This window comes from Myotis nattereri (genome assembly GCF_964212035.1).
Source record: "Myotis nattereri genome assembly, chromosome: 2".
Classification (NCBI taxonomy): Eukaryota; Metazoa; Chordata; class Mammalia; order Chiroptera; family Vespertilionidae; genus Myotis; species Myotis nattereri.
In genome coordinates this window covers 154,286,745-154,312,936 of record NC_138076.1, presented here as the reverse complement: position 1 = coordinate 154,312,936, position 26,192 = coordinate 154,286,745, and the positions used below count along the sequence as shown (strand labels likewise).

Below are 26,192 nucleotides of genomic sequence, written 5' to 3'. Positions count from 1 at the left end.
ATATTTACATCGTATTTTTTCCCCATTTACAAGGGGGTGAGGGGAAATGGCTGGTTTATTGCAAATTTAAGGTGAAATCTAAGAGGCGGAAATGCTCATAAATTCATATACATTAAAAAAACTCCCTGATGTCTCTGGAAGGTGCTAAGGTAACTAACTCATTATTTCTTAAACCGACATAAGAATCAAGCATTTATCCAGCCACTCCCATATGAAATGTTCTTCAAGGTAACCAAATAGAGGTAAGTTTCTCCATTTCACCATTTTGATCTTGGTAATGCCAGATATTAGCTGCCTCCTAAGGAACTGCACAACACTAATACTATAAAACTAAACCAAACCTGATCAGACCTCTTGCTCTAACTCCAAATATAAAGGGGGAGGGGAGTAGAAATATATGTTAAATGATGGTTTGAGGATACCATCAGCAAAATCCTGACTGTAAAAAAAAAACACAAAAAACTACAGGAACAGTGAATTAAACACTTCAATCAAAAGGCAAAGACTGTCATACTGGAGAGCACAGAGTTGGTTACTGCTCTTTTGAATCAGTCTTCTTTCTTTAGCTCTTACTACAGACACTTTAAAAATAAAGATACAAATAGGTAAGTGAGAGGATGGAAAAAACATACCATGCAAACATACCATGCAAACACACCATGCAAACAGCAAGCACAAGCAAGCTGGAATGATCATAAAAAATGGACTTCAAAGCAAAGAGTAGTAATGGAGATAAAGCAGCAAATTTTATAATAAGTGGTTTATACATGAGAAAGACAGAAAAATTAAAAATGTGTACCAACCTAATAAAAAGGCTTCAAAATACAAAAACTGACAGACAGAAAGGAAAAATTCACAATCACAGTTGGAGACTTTAACACACCTCTCCGAGGAATTGACAAAAACAAAACAGTTTGGATACAGAAGGACTGAGTGATGCTATCCACCAACCAAAAAAACTTGGGAACAAAGAAGCACGAAGATTCTAAATTAAGAAGAGTGGGTGGGTGGCTTAGGCACTTATCTGCTGCCTCTTCTACACTAGTTAAGTGCTGTTCAGACTTACGACGAGCACAGGTTTGTCACAGACCTGAAGAGAAAAATGAGGACAGGAGAGGCCTTGAGTTTAAGGAAAGAGCGGTCCATCTTTTATTGATACAACTTTCAAACCCAAGTGTGTTTTCTGAGCCTTTTTCACACTCTATGATCTCATCCCATTCTTACATAGTCTTTGAAAAAAAGCCCACATTTCCTTATCCCCATTTTACAGATAAGGAAGTCAAGCTGACTTGCCAAAGAAACAAAACTGCATTTTTGCTGCTAGATCTCAGGGTGGACACAGTATTTTAAACTTCATCTGAGTGACTCTCCTGGGAGTGCAGTGAATTACCAACTCTTTTCTTTCTTGAAAGTAAATTGTCTCCAATATGTCCAAATGTGCGAAAGTGTTAGGTAAAGGATTTTGGTTCCTCTGTTAAGAAGTAGGCTCTATTTTCACACACTCCCTAAAAGACACAGTCAGATACCAGGCTGGACCTGAGAGAAGACAGTGGTAAACATTCACCCCGTGTTCAAACAGCATCCTAACACGCAGCACTCCTTGATGGACTCACAAACTGTGTTGACCACACCCTGGGTTACCCATAAGAATCGATCAAGTTGTGGTTTAGAAACAAATGTCAAAATAAGCAAGTCTGTGGGAAATACGCAGGTTTACTCTTCCAATTAGCAAAACATACCCTTTACAGATCACTTCATTACTGAATTTACAGGACAAATTTCAGGGTAAAGGGACTTTGTTTCTTGGCCTGAACCAAAATATGTTCAAAAATAAATATACAATTCAAATATGTTCTAGCCGAGTATTTTAAGTACTGTATATATGTTTATTTACACTCTTCTCCATGTTATAATGAAGCATATTTTCTTTAAGGCTAATGGTGGTTTTATCTAGGAAAGAAAAAAATACATGCATGCCAAAGAATGTTTTTCAGCTTCTTAGCAAAGCACAAAAGGGAGGAAAAATGATTTAACTTTTTAGTTCCAATTGTTTTCAATGTTTTATGTAAGGTCAAGTTGTACAGTCTGTTCAGATTTTAATAGAACCTGAGTGAATAAAATGCAGAGGTAAATCACTACTTTCTATTTAAAGCAAATTGGCTTTTTACAAATCATATGACTTTTATTTTTTTTAAAGGGAAAAAGAAAAGAAAGCACATGTTCTCCCCAGAAAATAGGTCAGTGGGTTCTTCCTCCAAGTAGTCCAGACTCAGTGGGCCTCCTTTGGACTTGGAGGGGCTCCTCTGATCTCGGCCAATGCTGCCGGCTTGTCCGCTGTGGTCGCTCTGAGCAATCATGAGAAACAGGACTGACTGGACTATTACATGACACACAAGCTTCGAAGGAAATATCAAATAATAACAATTATTCTTTGTGGCTTATTTTTATTCTGAATCAATAAGCTAGAGGTGAAGGTCTCCACAGTCCCATTATGCATTTTTCCTCCTGAACACATACTGAAGAAAAGGGTTAAGGCAGCATGTGTTAAGATGTAGCACTACTTCTAAAAATATTTGGAGATAGACACGAATCCCAAGTTCAGATGTGCTTAAGTACTGAATTGATTACACAAGGACCCTTTGAACGCACAATTGATTTTTAACAAGTGCAGCGATTCCATTTTGATTTTATGAAAGTAGGCTGAGTCACATGAATGTTTAAGAGTGGCTGAAAAACCAAGACTGCATGCTTTTTCAGCCTAAAAATAACCAAGGGTAGAGCCAAATATGAACATACATTTCAGCAGAAAGGTGATAAACAGAAAGCCAAGCAGATACTATGTGAAAGTATCCCACATAACGGCTTATGCTGACTTTAAAATAGAGTGAAACATTCAAACGTTATAAGGGTAAAAACAAATACAGTTAGGTGTGTAGATCACCCCAAAAGAACCCATGGCTATTAAAGTTGCCAGAGGATCTTCTGAACTGGTAAGATCTGATGTTATCCTACTATTCTGATTTACCTTCAACTTTAATAACTGGCGGGCATTTCTCACCAAGACTCTAATTTTGGCATCAAAAATATTCATTTGTAGATCAGAATCATAAAACTAGTAACTTCATGTTAACTGGCTAGTTTATGAGATAGGAAACATATAATCCTTAATTCTAAAATAGCCATTTAATTTCTTATCCCAATTACTCATCTGAGTGGGAGGGGAAAGGAGAGGGCGTTTGGAATGGCATTAGAACACAATGTTTGGAAAATAAAATGTCTGGAAAGAAACATCTGGAAAGAAACATCAAAGGCTAATAAATATTCAGTCTACATAAAATACAGGAAAACAGGAGAAAATACTGAGAGTACTTTGCTGTACCATGGAGATATACTGTAGCCTAAGATTACTCTTTGGATACTTTACTTAATTGGCCTTAATTGCATATAAAGTGTGCGACACAATTAGGGAGGCTTTGTCCTTAATTTAGCTCTGAAAGAAGCATGGATGGATCGAAACCCTAATCACAGACCATTGTAGATCATTGGAGCAATTAAGAACACAATTTCTTCTCTTGAAAACCTTTTGCACAGATAACCTGCTAACCTTTGGATCCAGGTTTCAGACTTGCAAAAACCTTGGGGTTCTTAAGGGCAAGTGAGAGCTCATTGAGGAAGGAAATAAAGTGGGAGTCTCTCTCAGATTTCTTTGACTCAAAAATGACAACAATGGTAAAGTGGGGTTCTGGGCGGGTTAGGAAGTAGGTGCTCTGAACTTTGTCATCGTAGAAGTGAACCACTTTCTCCAAGCTGTTCAGGTCGGAGGTGCGGTCCGTCATGATCATGATGACGTTGGGCCAGTGCATGACAGGCCTGTCGCTGGGCAGAGACACCACGGCTGGATACTGGTCCACACCCTTGGGGGCCTCCCTGTAGGAATGGGGGTGGTGATAGCCGTGACCCTGAAAGCTCTCAGACCCTCGGTTATCAAAGATTAAAGACACGTTGGCAGCATCGTACTTCCTGATGAAGCTGGAAATCTTTCCAAACAGGTCTGGGTTGGCTTTTGCAGTCAACGTTTTCATTTCTGAGGCAGTCGTTTGTCGGCTCAGTGCCTCATGAAAGTAGAAACTGAATTTGGCAAGAAGCATGTTTTTGAGTTTCATCAGCCAAAGGAAAAGGTGTGGGGGCTGAACGGCCTTCTGAGACTGCCCTCCAAACAGATGTTTCTTGGTCTCCCGCTGCTTTTCAAAGATCTGGCCCCAGGTCTGCAGCTTGGTGTGAGCGCTGTGCAAGTTAACCAGAGACGGCAGGAACTTCCACTCCGAGACCTGAGCCTGGGCTTTCAGGAGATGACTCAGGACATCGACTTCCAGCTGGAAACTGCTTTCCAGAGGGCTGAGGATTGGGTGGTGAAATCTGAAGGGGGAAGAGAAATTAAAAGAAATAAGTGGAAATATTACTCCATGTTGACATTTTCTGCCCTAAAAAAGAAATGTGGTCAGATAAATAATATTACATTTGGGGACAGGGGACGGAAAAATGGAAGGATCCCATGTTCAATTATTTAAAAAATTCATTCTGGCCCTTGCTGGTGTGGCTCAGTGGGTTGAGCATCAGCCCATGCACTGAGAGGTCACCAGTTTGATTCCCTGTGGGGCACATGCCTGGGTTGCAGGTTCAGTGCCCAGTAGGAGGTGTGCAGGAGCCAGCTGACTGCTGTTTCTCCCTCCTTCTCCCTTCCTCTCTCTCTAAAAAGTCAATAAAAACATATTTTTAAAAAACTCATTCTGACATAACTTCACCATTTCAGAATTATGTCATCATCATATTCTCTTATGGCAATAGCCTGATGTTTTTTAAAAAAAAAATGATAGTAGTAGCTACCTTCTTTTCAAATAAATGAGAATAGTAGCTACCTTCTTTCAAATACAGGGAAATTAAATTCGCTATCATTCTCAACTTATTTTATTTATTCTGGTAATTGTATAACTAACATTATCATCAAAACAAGGCATCTTCCTTTCAGGATGTGGTCCTAAAGAGGTGCAAGTAATGAAAAGGTCACTAAAACATCTCTTGACTGTGTACATAATATGCTAAACTTACTTAATGTTCACAGCAACTCCATAAGTATTATTAAACCTGTTTTTCAGATAAGAGTATAGACTATAAACCTATTCCTGAAACACAGTATATAATAAAAAAAAGTTTATTAAAGGAATAGAACATTTATCAGAAAGCCCTCATTCAATCCTAGTTCCCAATTCCCTTTATATTTAATCACAGTTAAAGATAAATAAAATGTAGCTAAACAAAAATATCTAACAGTTCAGTCATTTTCCATTTATCTTAGGGTAGAATCTAAAATCCTTAAAAAGGCTTACATAATCTGGTCCCTTATTAGCTTGAGCGACATTCCCAGTCTACTCACTAGAGGAATAGTGACATTAACTAAATAATTAGAAATGCAATATCATAAAGAAGTTCAAGGTAGTAGGTGATTTCATTTCTACTTGTTCTAGACAAAATGTTTAAAAAAATTTTTTTGACCATGATCTACAGTTAGAAGTACATTTTATATTGTGACTAAGTACACACCACACACATATACAAATAAAAGGTTTTTTGAAACCAGCTCTCCGACATCCCCCGAGGGGTCCTGCAAGAGGGCAGTTCTCGGGTAACACACCCCACAGTTGGGCTCCCTCCTCTCTGGTTCCGGGTGCATCACCTGAGAACCGCAGCTGCCAAGTCACTGCAGTTGGACATCTCAACTCCTGCGTTGAGCATCTTCCCCTGGTGGTCATTGTGTATCATAGCTACCATTCAGATGGTCGAATGGTTGGGCAGTCACTTAGGTTTTTATATATATAGATATGTATATTTTTAATTGAATCACTATTCACTAAATTAATTTTATGACTCAAGAATTGCTACCTGTTGTTTGTAAAACATAGTCTACTTTACCTGTAGTAACAATGTTGAGGGGGAAGAGGATAGGATGTGAGAGTATCCTCCCTCCCAGCAGAGGGGGAAAAGGGCAAGTGCAAAGACCCTAAGGTCAATGAGAGCGTGACCCTTTTTCATCAATACTTTTTTCTGTACTTCAGGTCTCCTCTTCAGAGTCACTTCCTTAGAAATGCCTTCTCTGTCTACGCCCCCCCCCCCCCCCCCCGCCTCCTATTATATCCTCTAGTTTCTGAATATCTGTCTTCCTCTTTAGTAACTCAATCATATAATTTATCAGACAAACTGGGACATATGGTTACCTTTGCTTTGAGCTCCTCTCTGAGGGGAAGTAAAACCTGCCTACTTTTTCATGCTTTTATCTACAACACGTGGTACATAGTAAAATCCAGTGTATGTGCTAATTGTGTTAAGAACTGAACCCTAGTTTCTGTCCCATTGATTCTGCCTGTTGCTTATGATCTAAGTGAAGTTCGGTAACAATGAAATAGAATGGCTAAGGAGATCATCTCTGTATGGCATCTCCACTTAGAGCTTTCTTGTTCAGTTTGTTGTTGTTGTTTTTTTGTTTTTCTGAGAAGCGCCAAGGGAGGTTTAGTGTCTGCCGAGTCTGGTGCACCCCCCTTCTCAAGGTGCCTATATCAATCAAGCCCTTATATTCTTCCTGAAGATCCAAAGCATCTGAGAAAGTTGCAGGAATCTGCTTAGCAAGTGACCCATTTGAAAGATATGAACAGAATCGAGCATTTACTGAGCATATCCAGGCAACCCAGAAGATGATTTACAGGCCTGAGCCCATGGGATTTCCCTGCTTCACTGTCAATGAGACAGAAGCCTCTTGCACAGCTCAGTTTTGGCCCCAGCTGAAAGGGAAAATGCTAGTTATCTTTTAAAGAATTAGGAAAAAAATTATCACAAGTATACCTAGGGTTTTAAAAAATGTATTTAAACACTAATTAAAGGGATTATGGTTAAGAGAGCCATACTAGGTTGGACATTATAAGACAGGAACTGATTGTCATGTGATCAACAGAATGTAGTTATTCACACCACGACGACAACAACAACGTTTTGGTTTTTTTCTATTACTTGCATTTTACCCTCAAGATAGGGAAGCTAAAAACATGGATGGAGGAGCTATCTAATAATATACTCAAAGAATCAGAAAGATGAAACAGACCTCAAATCCTCTAGCTCAGGTGCTTAAGTAATTAACTAATTTGGACTATTCAGACATGACATGCTTCTGAATAAACATTAAGAAAGTCTAACACAGACACACAAAAATCTTTGAATTGTAAGAAAGGTTCCTATGCCCTTGGCTTAAAGGCTAAGGCCCCTTAACACTTAATGAGCATTAAGCATCACAAGATTCTATAATCGTGGATATCAAGAAAATTTACCAAGGAACTAGAAACACAGCAAAACTGCTAATAACAGAAAATGGCATGAGATTGGAGAAAATGCTACCACAAATAATACTCTGTTATTTTTCTACTTCCAGTTGGAAATCAACATTTATATCCCTAATGTTCTCCTTGAAAGAACATGAATTATCTTACAAATCTTCAGGAAAAATTCTGAACAAGTATAAATATATACTAAAAGTGCTTAAATCTCAACATTTATTAGGATGCATGTGAATGTTGAAGCTATTTTTCAGTTTTAAGAAGACCTAAAAATACATGTTAAAATTTATTCTGCCAAGACTTTGAGATTAGCATTATGATGTCTCATTTCCCCATTTCCATTCTGCTGTGTGCTTCATACCTATTCACAACCCATACTATAGGGCAGCAATTTGCAACTTTTTCATTTCATAGCACATATTATTAAAATTCTGTGGCACACCAAAAAAATACATATTTTTCCGATCTGACAAACAACAACAGGTATAATTTGACTTATTCACACCAGATGGCTGTTGTGATTTTTTAAAATTTGACAAGCTAAGAGAAAAGAGATCAGTGCCCCTGACTAAACAGCCAAGTATTGCATGTTTTAAAAGTTCTTGCAGCATACTGGTAGAAAATTGCTGCTATAGGGGAATCTGTTAAATTGTTATAATCCAAAAATATACATCTCAGCTATGGCAACAAGTTTAAATGAGCCTGAATACAGAATAAATTGACAACTATTTGCACAGAACATCTGCTTTTTAAAAAGCCCTGGTCAGGTACTCAGTTGGTTAGAGCATAGTCCCAATAAGCCAGGATTGTAGGTTCGATCCCCAGTCAGGACTCATACCAGAATCAACCAATGAATACATAAATAAGTGGAACAACAATCTCTCTTTCAATCTCTCTCTCTCTCTCTCTCTCTCTCTCTCCCCTCCTCCTCCTGCCCCCTCAAATCAATTTTTTAAAAGGCCAGAAAAAGAGAGTGTACATGCACAAATGCATTCCTTCCTCTGTAAATCCCTATCAAGGAGTTCCTTCCAAAACAAGCCATGCATGTGAGGAGTCAGAAGACTGATTAAAAATAAATCTGTAGCACAACAATGTGAATGTACTAAGTGCCACAAAACTGCACATTTAAAAATGGTTAAGATGCTAAATTTTGTTACGTATATTTTACCACAATAAAAATATTTTACCCTTGACTAGAATCGAACCTAGGACCCTTCAATCCGCAAGCCAATGCTCTATCCACTGAGCCAAACCAGCTAGGGCAATCTTTCTTTTGTTAAAGGGACCCCACCTGAGAACTTAGAAGGATAGAAAAAAAAGATATTTTGCCTCCTCTACAAATTCAAGGACATTCTAAGCAAAATAAATAATATGAACCAAAGTAGGAAATGGGGAAAGATTTCTCCAAAGCTTCTTCCTCTTTACTAAGAGTTTGGTTGCAATTTGAGGCATTTGATGGGCCTTAGATGAATTTGAAAAGGTAGGCTGGGCAAGATCACAAAAGGCCTTCAGTCTGCACTGTTAACATTAGGCATGTCAAGTGTCTAGAGTAGAAGGCATCTCACAGAAACTGCACTCTTATTGGTTTTGCTTAGGAAATTTTCAGTGAGGGATAATTAACCCTGTTAAACTATACACACAACTGTTTCATTAAGTCTTATCGTCCATCACAAATCTCTTTCTGAAGAAAATAAGGGCATAAAGACTAAATAAATCACAGTTCTGCCTTTGGTGAGAATTCTGCCATTTGAAGCATTCAGATAAAAAATGCAAACAAAAGTTTTATGAAACTAAAAAAAAGTTCTTTAAATTCTAGCTATAAAATTCTAGCTACTGAATGGTGTGTTATTCCCATACCAGAGGGATTTTTTTTTTTAATTTCTTTATTGGTTAAGGTATTACAAATGTGTCCTCATCCCCCCATTAACCCCCAACCCCCTCTCCCCCACCAACTCATGTTCTCATCCCCCTGTTGTCCATGTCCATTGGTCTGGCTTATATGCATGCATACAAGTCCTTTGGTTGATCTCTTCCCCTTACCCCCACCCTCCCCTACTTTCCCTCTGGGGATTGATAGTCTGATCACTGTTTCTCTGTCTTTGGATCTGGCCAGAGGGATTTTTAAAAGTTCTCTAATGTATGAATAATTGCTGACTTCTTTAAAAGCATTATTTCTTAAAAGCTATATTCTTGATTTAGGACAGTAAATATTAACTTGCGTTAATTCTACCAGTTTAGTTTTGACCACAAAACAAAACAAAATTAGCCAGAATTTTCTTTTATGCTCACCATATGAAACAGGTAAATAAAGTCAAAACAAATTCTACAGACTCAAAAAACATTTCATTGATGCTTCCTTGGAGAGAAATCCAGTTCTATTTCTCCTCAAGAGTATTCAAGGAATAGTAGACACTCTCATCCTAAATGAGCCAAGTTCATGTTTTTCCTTCTAGAAGGCACACAAAAACTCTTATATGAGTAATGTTAATTATTCAATTTGAAAGGCAGCATCATAAATGACTGTGATTCTTAAACGGGATTTGTATTTGTATAATAATGTAATGTTTACCAAAAGAGGAAACCTTTAACACCTTTCTACTCAAACATACTGGCTTGCAGAGAAAAAAACCCAAACATGCTTTCCATTCATCTTTGAAAGCAGGCTGAACATTGTAATAACTCACACAAGATCTGCATCTCAAATCAGGACCAGAGGTTTAGACGCCGTGCTATATATCATGCTTGTTAATTTTTTAATACAAAAACATTCCACGGTTTAAAAGATGAAAAATTCACACAATTTTTTATAAGTGTTCTGACATAGATCAGATATATTGGGGCAAGAAAGCATTTCCTGAAAGATAAATTGGGTCCTTTGGGAAAAAAGATTAACTCATTCAATACAACAGAATAGCAAAATATAAATTATTTCTCTAGAACACTGGGAACATAAAAGAAATGTGCTTGGTGTAGCACAGATGCCAAATCAAAAAAAACTGTAGAAAAAAGGATGTTATTCCCAGCAAAGGGCAAATCATGTTTATTTATACCTAAAATAATCCCACTTGCAAAAGAAAATCAATATATTATACAGGATTTCAATTTTTTAGAATTTCTTAACTAAGGAATTTTATGTTGTTCAAATTAACCCACAGCTTCTAATGTAGATAGTTTTCAGGCTAGGAAGTCAAATGCAAACATCATGGAAGTCAAATGCAAACATCATGCCATTTGACTTCCATATAACTGTGATTAGTAATTCCCTAATGATTAGAGAAAGGTAGCATGGGTGGAAGATGGAGACTGCTGATGCAAACACCCATTGACCATGCATGGTATTGCCACCCAGTTCCATCGGATTCCATCAGCATCCCATCAGAAGGCTGCTGGGCACAGCCAAGTGCTGCCCTTGGAGTTTCAAGAATGCAATTCAGGCTTTTGCAGAAAATGGGAGAAATCTGCAAGCCTTTGAGAAGAGGAATATTTCAAAGAACATTCAAAGATGATAGATAGGTCACAAATTTAATATAATAAAAACGAAAACAGCTAAATCATTCCTAGGAGACACACACATGCACCCATGCACATACATCTGTAAGGTTCAATACTCCGTGTATACTAGTGTTGGCATCTTTCTCCTATTTTTCTAAACAATTATTTTAATGCAGACTATATGTCAGTATCACAGGGAACTTTTAAAACATATACATTTCGGGGTACCCAATCCAGAATCACTAAATTTTACCCTCTTAGAGAAAGAGAGGAGGGGCCCAGGAATTAGTATTTTCTTAAGCTCTGAGATAGGTCAGCAAACCACTCTCACATTAGCTTTAGGAATCACCACATGAGATCTCTTCCCCTTGAGAATCATTATCGCCAACTGTACTTTAGTTTTTGGTTTTCAAACAATTACTTTATTTAAATAAATATATACATATATAAATGAGATTTGAGAAAGAATTATTTACAAACAGAAAATTTGTACACATGTAAAATTTATATATATAAAAGCCTAAGCGACCGTTAAGACCAAACGACTGGTCGACCGGTTGCTATGATGTGCACTGACCACCAGGGGGCAGAGGCTCAATGCAGGAACTGCCCCCTGGAGGTCAGTGCGCTCCCACAGGGGGAGTGTCGCTCAGCCAGAAGCCGGGCTCATGGCTGGCGAGCGCAGCTGCGGTGGTGGGAGCCTCTCCTGCCTCTTTGGCAGTGCTACCGGGCGGTGACAGCTGGGGCTCTTCCCTGGCCACCTGCCACTTCAGCACTGCCACATCCCTGGGGGGGATGTCGGACTGCCAGGTGTCGGACTGCCAGGTTTCGGCCTGATCCCCGTAGGGCCTAGCCTGCGGGGATCAGGCCGAAACCCAGCAGTCTGACATCCTCCCAAGAGGTCCCAGATTGCAAAAGGGCGCAGGCCAGACTGAGGGACCCCACCCATGCACGAATCCATGCACCGAGCCTCTAGTTTGTTTATAAAAAGAAAATGTGTATATTTATATGCATGGACTATTGGCATGACAGGAAGAGCTTGCTAACATTTATTGCTTCTTAGGAAGGGAATTAAGTAGCTAAAGGACAGGGGCAGCAGGTAGACTTTTCACTATGAATTCTTTTGTGCTTCACAAATTTTGACCCATGTTCATGTATTACCTATTAAAATTAATAAAAAGAAAATTTAGAATATATCACAAGTTCAAAAATACAAGACAATAAAAGTAACAACTATGGAGAATATTTTGAGGACAATTGAGGAAATCTGAATATGGACTCTATATTAGATGATGGCAGAAATCAGTGTTAAATTTTTTGTGTGGAAACTATGTTATAGTTTTGTATGGTTCTTAGAAGATCCAACTGAGTATTTAGGAGTGAAATGGCATGATGTTCGCATTTGGCTCCCAAACAACTCAGGAAAATAAAATTATATACTGAGAAAAATAAAGCAAGTGTGGCAAAATTTTAATAACAGTGAATCTAGAGAAAGAATGTGTTCACTGTACAATTTTTTTTAGCAACAGTTTTACTGGTATTTAATTCATATATGTAACATACACACTTTAAAGTATAAAATTCAATGGTTTTAATATAGTCAGAATTGTATAACCATCACCACTATATAATTTTAGAACAGTATCATGGCCCCAAAAAGAAACCATATATACATTAGCAGTCACTCCCCATTCTTCCACCAGCCCTCAAACTCCTGGCAACCATTTTCTGTGTCTACAAATTTGTAATCTACTTCCTGTGTCTATGATTTTGTCTATTCTGGACATCTACTTTTAATAATAAAAGCATAATATGATAATTAGACTGGACAGCCAAACGATCTTCCAGACGTCCTTCCAAATGACCTTCCGGATGAAGCCAGAGCTGCAAGGGCCAAGGCAAGCTGTTGTGGCTGCAAGGGCCAAGGCAAGCCACTGCGGCTGTGAGGGTCAAGCCCCTTGCACAAATTTCATATAAATGGAATGACACAATATATAATCTTTTATGACTGCCTTCCTTCATGTAGCATAATTTTACTAGGTTCACCCATGTTCTAGCATGTAGTACTTCATTCCTTTTATTTGCTGAATAATACCCCACTGTATGGATATGCCACATTTATTTATTCATTGATGGGTATTTGGGTTGTTTCCACCTTTTGGCTATTACCAATAATACTGCTATGAACTTCCTGTAAAAGTTTTTATGTGTGGGCATATGTTCTCATTTTGTATTTTTCATTGGGCATAAATATACTCAGGAATGGAATTTACTGGTCATATTACAATTCTATATACATTATCCTATTCTTGCAACTTTTCTGGATGAGTAAAAATTTTAAAATTTAAAAAAAACTAGGAAAAAACTTTATAAAGGAAGGATAAAAACATAATATATTAACCAAACTGTCTGTGCTCAGAGAAAAGATGCACATTACATGATTTTGCCCAGTACACAACCCTTACATTCTTCGCAGGGGAAGTAGTAAGTGCTTATAATGTTTTCCATCTTACTATCACAGAAGACTATTACTTCATAATCTTACTTTGTCTTATTGTTTATTCAAAAAATAAAAACGAATCTTGTTTATTGACTTGCAAAATGATCAACAGAGATGAATTATTTACCTGGACTGGATAAAGAGCATCTCACTATTGATACAAGCAATAATGCATACAGACAGAATAGGGGCTCTGGGGTCACAGAGAAGGGGTTCAAGATAAGCTGCATGGCCCTGGGCATACTTAACTTCTCTGAGACTCCATAAAAGAACTATCTACACCTATACCTCAAAGCAGATATCATATAAGAGAGTATTACACAGTACCTGGCATACAGTAGTTGTTCAATATGTACTAGTTTCCTTCAAAATAGTTACATAAAAATATTTCCCCCATTGTTCCTGCAAGCTTAAAACTCAATTGCTGCTGTATAACAGAAACATTGATATGTTAGTTTTAAAACCAAAAAACAAGTCTACTTCTCCACACAGATGATCTCATTGTTTTGTTTCTGCTTTTCACCTGAGCTCTAGATCCCCATTTCCAACTACCTAATGAACCTCTTCTTGAAAATATGCTAGCAACTCAAGCTCAAATTGCTCTAAATTTTGCTCACTACCTTCCTTCTAAGCCAGCCCCTCTTGACTTCTCAATTCTGTAAATAATATTATCATTTAAGGGGCAAAACCTCCAAATCACCTTTGACAAGAAACGTCTCATTACTCCCACTATCCTGCTGCCAAGACTTGTAGACTTTTCTTGTCCTCATCTCCTTTTCCACTGTTTTGCAATCATGAGGCCCTATCACTGATCAGATTACCATACTAGCCTGCTGAACTAACCTTCCCTCCTGTGACCACTCCCTTTACCATCCCATCCCATCCCATCCCACCCACCAGTGCCATAGTAGTCACTGATAAGGATGAGAACACAACACTCCCATCTTCAAAAACCTTTCATGGTTCCCCACTATCAACTATTCACTTATTCATTCCACAAACACCTTTTGAGTACCTATACCTGCTAGGCTCTGTTCAAAGCACTAAAGACACATTAGTTGCCATGGAGCTCACATCCTACTTGTGAGCAAAGAAAACACACCCTGAGCAAATAACAGTAATTTCAGATGGCAAGAAGGAATGTGAAGAAAACAAATCAGAGGGACAGAAGAGTGACTAAGGGTAGGATAGAAGAGAAGGCTTCCCTGACATTTGAACTGAGACTTAACTGATGAGTAGACAGGTAGGACAACAGTTCAGGAAGAGAGACCAGCAGGTACCTCACTCTGAGGCCTTTCAGTATTCTGAAATCACCTTCTCATCTCAAAGCATCTGCTCCCTTCTTTCCTACCTTTGCTTTCAAAACCCTATCTGCCCTTAAAAGTCATCTCTGATTCTATGTCCTCCATGAAATATCTTTTAATCCCCCCACTTTGCCTCCCTTCCCCAGACCATTAATCAGATAAGTATTATCCTTCATTTGGGAATATAAGTTAACATATCTACCTTTCTCTTTTAGGCAAACATATAGGAAGTCATATATCTGAAAGAGGGGTATCCTTCAAAGCAATCACTAGGACAAAAGCCATTATACAGGAGTTTCTAACACATGTAAGTAACAGGTACATGAGAGGAATAAGTGGATAACTCACCAAGGTGATTACTTTGAAAGGGCATTTATTCAAACAGTGGTTTGTTAAAAAATCACATTAGCCCTAGTTGGTTTGGCTCAGTGGATAGAGTGTCGGCCTGCGAACTGAAGGGTCCCAGCTTCAATACCGGTCAAGGGCACATGCCTAGGTTGCAGGCTCGATCCCCAGTGGGGGGCATGCAGGAGGCAGCCAATCAATGATGCTCTCTCATCATTGATGTCTCTATCTCTCTCTCCCTCTTCCTTCCTCTCTGAAATCAATAAAAAGATATTTTAAAAAAATGTTTTAAATCACATTATTTTATAGATAACTAGAGGCCCAGTGCATGAATTCGTGCACAGGTGGGGTCTGGCCGGCAGGGGAGAGGGGACAGCCAGCCCCACCCTCTGGTCGAACTCCTGGTCGAACTCCTGGTAGAGGGGACAATTTGCATATTAGCCTTTTATTATATAGGATTCTCTTTTGGCTGTATAAACTCTTTTTATAATACATCTTTTAAAACTTATTTCATTATTGGTCTTTCACTATTGCTTAGAAAAGTATCCATCCAGGATGGTATTAACTAAGTCAAAGAAGGTGCCAAATGCATACTTGTCAATTAATTAATCTATACAAAAGCAATACAGCTATTCTCCTTTGTTTTTTCATCATAGATCTTTATAAGAGTTTGGGGGGAAACTGAGAGTCTGCGTGGGATCCAGAGGCTGCCACATTCTATCCCTCCCTCCTTCTTCACCTGCACTGACCTGGAGCTGTACTTCTTGAGGATGGTGTCCAAAAGGCCAACGAGCTCTTCTGCATTGATGAACTTCTGTGTGCTGAGGGTATACATCTTCTCATAGAAGTCTGCAATCTCCATCCGCGCCTGAACGAAGAAGCAGAGCTGCTCTGACAGGTGGGAAAGGAGTTCTTCCACATGAGGAGCGGTCCCTCCCAGGGTGCCACGGCCAGTCACCACCTTCTTCAGCTCATTATGCAGGGAAGTATAGATAGTTCGGATGGAGTCCTTCCTGCTGAAGAAAGACTGGCCCCCTGGTAGGCAAATAACATAAGCACATGACAGGTAAGGAAGAGAAAGCAGAAGTACAAAATACCTCTCAGCATTTAAAAGGAAAGGATCTGAACCTGCTGAGCTCAGTGAGTTTGCATCTACCATATTCTCTAATTTCCACGCTTGGGATTTAAATATTTTGAGGTTGATAATTTCACTGAAGAGTAAGTTAAATGAATGCCTGGTACCACTCATTAGTGTAGCAATGGACCTGTGATTGGTTTCCTTACCCACACACCGATTCCCACCCACCCCACTTTAATGAGGACTCAGATTCATTTCAGAGAATAATTATCCTAGATCTAAAAAGCCCTCCTTCCACATAAATATATTTGAAACAAACAAGAACATACAATTATGAAAAACTGTTGTTATTCCTAGTAAATCAGCAAATTTTATTTCTGCTTTAGAGTTACATTTCCCTTTGAATCTCATCTTTTAATCTTATCTTTCAAACCAGAAAATGGAAAATACACAAAGATCTCCCTCATACAAGAACACAGACTACTGGCTCTCAGGGGGAAAAAGGACAGCTTAGTACTCTTGCCAAAGTTGACAATATAGGTTTTAATAAGCAGCACACTGTGAATCATTAAGAGCAACAAGCAATTATAAATAACTGCTACTGTAACTCAGGGGTTCCAAAGGAAATCAGCAAAATATAAGACCAAGTCTATCCTTTTCAATAATCAAAAAGGATCAAATGGCATAGATATAATTTGCTTACTTCTATATTAATACATGATCAACTATATTTCTGACAGCTATAAAGCCAGCTTCACAAATGTTGCCTTAAGCAATTCTGCTAACCATCAAAGGGTCAGAGGCAAGACATTAGGAAAATGAAGAGAAACAGGACAAGTTTAAAACTGTAATTCTTGGGAAATATAAAAAAACCTCAGAGATGGGTGACAGTTTAAATTTTCTATTGATATACACAGAAGGCTTTAATGAGTGAATTTATTACTGTTCTAAAATATCAGGAGTGAAAACTATTTACCAAGGCATTTGTAAAAATAACCTCTTAACGAATGAAATATTTCACAAAGTTTTTAATTCATTGTCCAGCTTATGATTCAAGAAATGAATCTGGGCTTCTAGTCAAGAAGGTGGTGTAGGTAAATGTGTTATTGCATCCTCCCACAACCACATCAAAATTACAACTAAACTACAGAACAACCATCATTTAGAACCACCTGAAATTTAGCTGAATGAAAGTCCTACAACTAAGAATACAAAGGAGATTGGGAAACCAAGATGGCAGCATAGGTAAACACCTGAAATTGCTGCCTCGCACAACCACTGCAAAACTACAACTAAAAGACAAAACGAACATCATCCAGAACCACAGGAAGGCTGGCTGAGTGGAAATTCTACAACTAGAAGGAAAGAGAAAAGCACACTGAGACTCAGAGGAGGTGCAGAAGTAAAGTGCAGAGGTATGGAGGCGTGCACCGAAAGGGCTGTCAACTGAGGACGCGGCTGTCTCTTTCAATCCGGAAGGAGACACAAGCTCCCGACTGCTCTGAACTCCAGTTCCGGGTGAGTCTCTGGGGACCCAGACTCATACGGGGAGAAACTGGACTGTCTGGCATCAGTTGGAACTCGAGGGCGGCTTTCTCTCAGAGGTGCTTGCAGTGATTACCGGGACACTGAGACCCGGGGCCTCTTAGGGCAGGACTGAGGATCAGCCATAGCTGTTTGCTCCACCCTGTTGATTCCCTAAGACCCCAGCCCACCCAAGCTGTACCCAGAGGCTTTTGCATATGAATGGCCTGGCCCTTTGCAATCTAAAATTAGCTAACAAACTGTGGCTGAGTCAGAGAGACCCAGAACATGCAAAAGAAGGCCCAAGGTCCCACAGCAGCTTACATTGCTTCACAGCTGGGCCTCATCTGGGCACTCTCTCTGAGTTCTAGCACTGGGGCAGCATCTGGAAAGGCACCAGGGATATACTGGGGAGAAACTGAATTGTCTGGCATCAGGACGAGACCTGGAGGGGGCAGCTTTCTTCCAGACAGAAGTGCTCGCAGAGGGCATTGTTTCTTTTCTGAGCCTTCCCCCATCAGAGCCAGCAGGAGGGTGCCATATCTGAGTCTCCATCAACCTTGCTCACACTGTTCACCCTGTCCTAGTGATTCCCTGAAATCCTACCCCACCCAAGCTGTTTCCAGTGACTTTTCCATATGGCCTGTCTTGGCTCGGGCTTCAGGCTTTCCTATAACCTCTTAAAAGAGCATCTGGCCTCAGTGTGCCCCATACCTCTCACTAAGTGGCTCTGGACCCAGCACTAGCAGCAGACCTTGTTCATACCTTGGCCTTGCCTGGGCACCTCCAAGCCCAACACAATTAGCAGCCATCTGCAGATGGCTTTGTAGCTTATGCTGGGTGGCCCAGGGCAGAACTCAGGCAGCAGTTGACCTTGGCTTGCAACTCCCGGGAGGCTCCAGAGCCAGCACAACCAGTGGTCAGCTTCAGACCACATCGAAACACCATCCAACCACCTCCACAAGCATCACACTGAAGGGGCAGACTCAGCAGACACCAGATCCCTGCTGAAGTAAGCTCAGATCTATGAAGTGGGCCCTTGCACAGCTGATCCTCCACAGGGGTGGGTCGTCAAAGCCAATCCTTGCAGTGACTGACCTGGGGGTAAATCGCTCTCATTGATTTGGGGGTGTGGGGAGGACACACACTGGGAATGCCCAGCTTGGTTGAACAGGGAGGCTGTGCCACTGGACCTTACAAGACACCTACTACATTAGGCCACTCTACCAAGTCCGGGAGATGTAGTAGCTCTACCTAACACATAGAAACAAACACAGGGAGGCTGCCAAAATGAGGAGACAAAGAAACATATCCCAAATGAAAGAACAGAACTCCAGAAAAAGAACTAAACAAGATGGAGTCAAGCAATCTATTAGACGTAGAGTTCAAAACACTGGTTATAAGGTTGTTAGTGAGAATGCCAACAGCATATTAAAGGACATGGAAACCATAAAATGAACCAGTCAGAAATTAAGGATACACTAACTAAAATGAAGAATAATTTACAGGGAATCAACAGTATAACAGATGAAACCAAAAATCAAATCAGCAATTTGGAATATAAGGAAGCAAAAAACATCCAATCAGAACAGCAAAAAAAAAAAAAAAAAAAAAAAAGAATCCAATAAAACAACAACAAAACAAAACACGAGGATAATGTAAGGAGTCTCTGGGACAATTTCAAACATACCAACATTAGTATCATGGGGGTGCTGGAAGGAGAAGAGAAAGCAAGGAATTGAAAACCTATGTTTAAAAAAAAAAATGATGGAAAAACTCCCCTAACATGATGAAGGAAACATACATAAAAATCCAGGAAGTGCAGAGTCCCAAACAAGATGAACCCAAAGAGGCCAACATCAAGACACATCATAATTAAAATGCAAAAGGTTTAAGACAAACAGAGAATCTTAAAAGCAACAAGAGAAAAGTAGTTCATTACTTACAAGGGATCTTCCATAAGATTGTAAGCTGATTTCTCAACAAAAACTCTGCAGGCCAGATGGATTGGCAAGAAATATTTAAAGTGATGAAAAGCCAAGATTACTCTACCCAGCAAAGCTATCATTCAGAATCAAAGGACATATAAGAGCTTTCCAGACAAGAAAGAGCCAAAGGAATTCATCACCACCAAACCAGCATTACATGAAATGTTAGTCTTCTTTAAGAAGAAAAAGAAAAAAATACATAAAACATATGAACAATAAAATGGCAATAAATACATACATATTAGCAATTGAATCTAAAAAACAAAATAAACAAACAATCATAACAGAAACAAGCTCATCAATACAGAGAACAGTTTGATGGTTACCAGCTGGGAGGGAGACTGGGAAGTACAAATTGATTGTTACAGAATAGTCATGGAGATGAAAAGTACAGCATAGGGAATACAGTCAATAATATTCTAATAATTATGTATGATGTCAGATGAGATTTATTGGGATGATCACTTAGTAAGTTATATAACGTCTAATCACTGGATGTACACCTGAAACTAATATAATATGTCAACTGTAACTGAAAAATAAAAAATGTAAAAGAAATAAACAACTACATACACAGATCTTTCCTATAATCTGGGAAAGTGAAATGTCAGAAGTCAATCAAATGCAATAGAAGCACTTCACAAATTCTGTTCACTAAAACAGTCAACATATCCTAGTTTATATCCTTCATTTTATAAGTGGCCGTGACTGTCTGTTTGGATTGGAGGACAGAAAAATGGACAATTTCATGGCAGTGAAAATGTAAAAAAACAAGTGATGAGCCCTTGGCCAGTTCTTGTTTTTGATGACCTTTAATCTACTTTAACTCTCCTTTTATCAGAAGACAAAACAGAAGGATTCTGAATTGGAAGAATAGTTTAAGTCCCAGAATGCTATTACTTGAAAGTGAGGATGTGCGTGGATATTATCCTAATAGCAGCAAAATCCATAGGTACAGGTGGGGTGACCCTGACACCAACATCCCATTCAGGACTGTCCCTTGGAGTACAGTGCCCACACTTAGTCTAGCTTTGCAGGTTTTGTAAAGTAACGGTATAGAATAAACAGACCTCCGTGCCAAGGTCTAAAACAAAATTTCTTAGGTTAGGAAGGTAATAAAGAGTACCACATTAAGACCTAAAAGCTCCGACAGTCTGACCAACTTGGTTCTAAATCCCAGCTTCCATACTCGAAAGCTGTGTGATGTGGGAATGACTTAGCTACTCTGAACTTTAGTTATTGTTTTAAATGCAAAATTAGTAATAAAGCTGCTAAGAAGGCAAATTAAGTAACATTTGGTATGTAATGTACCTAGAGCAAAGCACATATTCAATCATGCTAACCTCTTTCCCTTCCATTTATAACTGATAGGAGAAAACGCTCAATACTGCATAACTGGGCCTCTGAAACTCTATGGTAAATTGGGAGTTTCAAGTCCTGTAAAAAGAATAGCTATCTATTTGACAGAGGTAGTTGACCTCAAACTCCGTACTCACTTCCAGTGTTAAACAGTGTGGCCTTCATGATACCTTCTTTCATCAGACTGCCCTTACCTAGGGGAGTTAAGCATGACATGAAAACAAAGAACATCGTTAAAAGCTTTCAATAAACATCAATCACTAGTATGTGGTAACAAGTAAAGTAACACTTAAAAGGAAGGGACAGACCACCAATGCGATTTCTTTATCCAGGCCTCTCTTCTCAAAGCTCTCAGGAGCACAATCCTATTTATTGACTAGGCTGGTTAGGAATATCCAATGAGGATTAGCGTTCCAGAGATACCAGAATTCTTTCTCTTTTCAATTTTTTGAATTTATAAAATATGAATATTTTGATTTATGAGTGCTCATTATTTCTCAAAATTTCAACAGTCTATCTCACACATGAAATTTCAAGGTATAAGTATATTCAAGGAGCATGTAAAACATCTAATTGGGAATTTTATTCTACAACTTCTTGATAATTTTTAAATGTCAGTTCTCAAGTTAAGTCATTTTCTACAACACTAAATTCCAGCAGCCAGAGGCTGAGGAAACTCTCCAGTAATGAAACAAAGGGGACAAAAGTATGACTTTCTAAAACCCTCCACAGGCACTGAGTCACTGACCCTTCCCCAGAGATATTCTCCCTTCAAAGGCAAGAGAAGGCTCCAAGACAAGGGCTCCACCCAGACTTTCTCACAAGTGAGCCAAGGCCAGAACAGAAAGCTCCCTGTCAGGTCTGTCCTTTGTCCAAAAGACATCTATAACCAGAACTCACTGCTAAGGTCGCCAATATACACCAGTTACAGAATGAGGTAAAAAAGACTCACTTTTTTTAAACCATGTTTTAAATGTTTAAAAAATACATATAAACTTTTTTTTTTGCTTTTTAAAGAAAACCATAGAGCCGAAACTGGTTTGGCTCAGTGGATAGAGCGTCGGCCTGCGGACTGAAGGGTCCTAGGTTCGATTCTGGTCAAGGGCATGGCATGTACCTGGGTTGCGGGCACATCCCCAGTAGGAGATGTGCAGGAGGCGGCTGATCAATGTTTCTCTCTCATCGATGTTTCTAACTCTCTATCTCTCTCCCTTCCTCTCTGTAAAAAATCAATAAAATATATTAAAAAGAAAAAAAAAGAAAACCATAGAGCCCTAGCTGGTTTGGCTTAGTGGATAGAGCACCGGCCGAAGAACTGAAGGGTCCCAGGTTCAATTATGGCAAATGCCCGGGTTGCGGGTCCAGTCCCCAGTGTGGGACATGCAGGAGGCAGCTGATCAATGAGTCTCTCATCATTGATGTTTCCATCTCTCTCGCCCTTCCTCTATGAAATCAATAAAAATATATTTTAAAAGAAGAAAAGAGAAACCATAGAGCCTGGATGGTGTGGCTCAGTGGTTTAGCATCGAGCCTATGAACCAGGAGGTCACTGTTAGATTCCCAGTCTGGGCACATGCCCAGGTTGCAGGCTCCATCCCCATTAGGAGGTGTGCAGGAGGCAGCCGATCAACAATCTTCTCATCATTGATGTTTCTATCTTTCTCCCTCTCTGAAATCAATATATATATATATATATATATATATATATATATATATGTATTAAAAAGAAACATTTTGATTAGCAAAGTAGTTGAAGAACATGAGAATGTTTCAAATGGCAACACAAACCATTTTTTAAGAAAATGGAGAGTTGGGGATATACAGATGGCGAAGAGACATATGAAAAAATGCTCAACTTCAATGATCATCAGAGAGATGCAAATTAAAACGACAACAAGGTATCACCTCACACCCATCAGAATGGCTACCATCAACAAATGACAAGCGCTGATGAGGATGTGGAGAAAAGGGAATCTGCTGGTGGGAATGCAGACTGGTGCAGCCACTATGGAAAACAGTATGGAGTTTCCTCAAAAAATTAAATATGGAACTGCCATTTGACCCAGTGATCCCACTTCTAGGAATATATCCTATGAAACCTGAAACACCAATCAGAAAGAATATATGTACCCCAATGTTCATAGCAGCGCAATTTACAATAGTTAAGATCTGGAAACAGCCCAAGTGTCCATCAGTAGATGAGTGCGTAAAAAAGCTGTGGTACATTTACACCATGGAGTACTATGCAGCAGCAAAAAGAAGGATCTCTTACTCTTTGAGACAGCATGGAGGAACCTGGAGAGTATTATGCTAAGTGAAATAAGCCAGTCAGAGAAAGATAAGTATCTCATGACCTCATTCATATGTGGAATCTAATAAACAAAATAAACTGATGAACAAAATAGATCCAGAGGCATAGAAGCATGGAACAGACTGACGAATCTCAGAGGAAAGGTGGGTGGGTGGGAAGATACCAACCAAAGAACTTGTATGCATATATGCATAACTCATGGACACAGACAATAGGGTGGTGAAAGCAGGGCCTAGGAGAGGTCAATGGGGGAAGAAGGGGGACAAGGGAGACATATGTAATACTTTCAACAATAAAGACTAAAAGAAAATGGAGAGTCAACCCAATAATCATGAAGTCGTACTGTATAAGCATGCTGATATCACAAACATTCCAATACCAAAAAACTGTAAGGTATTTACAAAGTTAAAATTAACATCTGGAACCTACACATTTACTATACATGTGAATAGAAGTGACAGGTCACCTGGGAGCCTGAACAGTGCCTGGCCATGCTTCCCAGTGTAAAGTGCTCTGTGGGTCAATTTCAAGGCATAGTGCTCAAGCTCATCCATGCAAGGTGGGGTCCACGCAGAACCAATCACAGCGATAATATGGCCCACTTCACAGAACCCAAGTTGGAGACAATGATGGTCTTACACATGATCTTATACACAGGACAGCCAGTTTTGTTTACCTAAAACCAGGCACATACAACTTAACTAGAGTAGCAAACTTTTTAAATAGGGGTGCCTAACTAGGCTTTAGGAAATCTAACTGAATGCTCTCAGATTATATGCAAAACTGTATTACATGTATATTTTTCTGGGGAATAAGCCCACAGGTTTAATGAAATTCTGATAGATAAGCTTAAAAAATTAAGAATCATGGCATTGGGGTCAATCTCCACAGTTCAGGAGGAGGGGAAATCTATAAACAACAAAACTGCCAGAAAATTTACCTACCTTCAATTTTACAGTCAAAATCCTCCCCATATATATATGTAAATCATAATAGATGTACAAAATTTTAAATAAATCATGGATACAAATACAATCTGACAGTTTAAAAGCAGGTATTCTGGTTGGGGGTCTGTCACACAACTGCATGTACACAATTTGCCAATCTGTAAAAAGGGGACTAATTACACTGCAACAGCGATTGAAATCTGTGACAAGTGCCACTGTAAAAAGGGGAAGAAAAAATGTACAAGGTGAAACTATCTGACCAGTTTTTGCCAATGAGTCAACATACTAAAGAACAAGTTATCAGCTGAACAGCTAAGACAGAAATTAAGATCTCAGGAAGACTTGCTCCTTTAGTGTTTACTGAAAACAAGATGTACACACGTGGGCACCTTCAGGCAATATGAGGAAATTGGGGGTGGAGGGGGATCAAAATGGAATCTGCATGCAATTTTTACATTTCTAGTCTATATTTATGTGTCCTTTGTTCATACCAGAACCTGTGCCTCTGACAATTAAAGAGTCTAAAATAGGCCAAAGGACTAAAACAACTCTGAAAGCCCTGTGGTTCATATTTATTACTGATAATTATAAGTAGTAATACCTTGTATGCATAGGCCTTGGCTTTTACATATATTATTTCCTTCTGATCTACTTACGTTGTTTCTGCTAGTTTAAATTAATTGAATCTGCTCTTGCATCTTATTTTCAGGGGCAAGATTTATCATGGGATGATAAGAGTGTTTACCATTTTCCCGGTAAATCCCTTCTCGCCAATGTTAGGCATATTTCTTGCCTTTCCTGTCCAGTATTCATTTACTTCTTCGTTCATTAAATATTTACGGAGGGACTACGAGAAGAGAGGACTCCATCTGTAACTCTCAGGGGCCTTAACCTTCGTAAGCCAGACAACTGTGTTCATTAACTCCAACTAGGGTTGGTATTAACAACTTTTGCTCCTCTGGCGGCAGTGTCACTAGTTAGAAGAGCGGGGACAGAGTTTGCTTAACTTCTCACTTATGGCACCAATCCATGCACTGGGCAAAACAGATACATCCAGCGGTTTGGGACACGGCCCTGCAAAGAGCATCCACCCCATCCGCCAATCTATCCGCAGCGGCGGCCGGTGGGCGGGGTTTGTGGAAGCCGAGGGAAGGAAGGGAACGGTGGGAGGAGATCTGGGAGCGCCGAGTAGGACCTGCTCCTAGAAGTGACAGAAACGGAACCCAAGGCACTGCCGACAGGGGACTATACCCCCTTTCCTTCCTCCTCAAGGGTCACGGGGGGGCGGGGCGGAGGTACCTAGTTTCTGCCCCAGGTAGGTGAGGCTGTGATAGACCTTCTCGGCTGCGGCCAGGTGGGCCAAGGCCGCCAGCAGCGACAGCCAGCTGCCCCCCGCGCTCTTGTTGGCCTCTCGTTCCTTCTCCACATTGTCCTTGGCCTTGTCGTAAGAGAAGACACCCAGGTGAGAGAAGAACGTCTCCAACACAGCCTGTTCCACCGGCACCGGGGCGGCCAGCGGGATAGACTCCCCCATGCGAGCCGCGCTCCAGCTCCACCCACGTGGCTCAGCTCTCCCTCGCACTTCCGGGTTCTCAAGCAACGTGCGCGCCGCGTGCGTGCGCGTCACCGCCGCCAGCGGCGGGCTGGGGAGCGCGCTGCCGCCGGGACCGCGCCTGGACCGCGGAGGGCGCGGGTGAGGGCCCAGGAAGCGGGCGGCGGCCCCTCTGCTGCTAAGCAGCTTCCGCGCTTCAGGTCCCGCGGCTCTGCGTGTTCGGACCCTCAGGGCCGAGCGCCAAGTGCCCAACTCGCTGCTCCGTGGAGCTGACCGCGTTCTGAGGTGAGCTGAGAGGCCCCTCCCGCGACACCGCGTCAGTGTTGATGACGTCACGTTTACATGACGTCAGTGGTTCCTGCCCTAGCCTCTGGCCTGGGCTCTCTGTGGGCCCCAGGGGCGGGGCGAGGTTGTGA

General features: G+C 40.1%; 1 protein-coding gene across 1 annotated transcript; it reads right to left on the bottom strand.

Annotated features, from left to right (window-relative positions):
* Positions 1 to 1,134: 1,134 nt before the first annotated feature.
* Positions 1,135 to 25,785, bottom strand: KICS2 (KICSTOR subunit 2). The gene is made up of 3 exons (XM_081082463.1): positions 25,524 to 25,785; positions 15,767 to 16,052; positions 1,135 to 4,416 (listed from the first exon to the last, which is right to left on the bottom strand). The coding sequence occupies exons 1-3, from the start codon at positions 25,756 to 25,758 to the stop codon at positions 3,600 to 3,602; spliced, it is 1,338 nt and encodes a 445-aa protein (XP_080938589.1). The 5' UTR covers positions 25,759 to 25,785; the 3' UTR covers positions 1,135 to 3,599.
* Between the last annotated feature and the right edge of the window lie 407 nt (positions 25,786 to 26,192).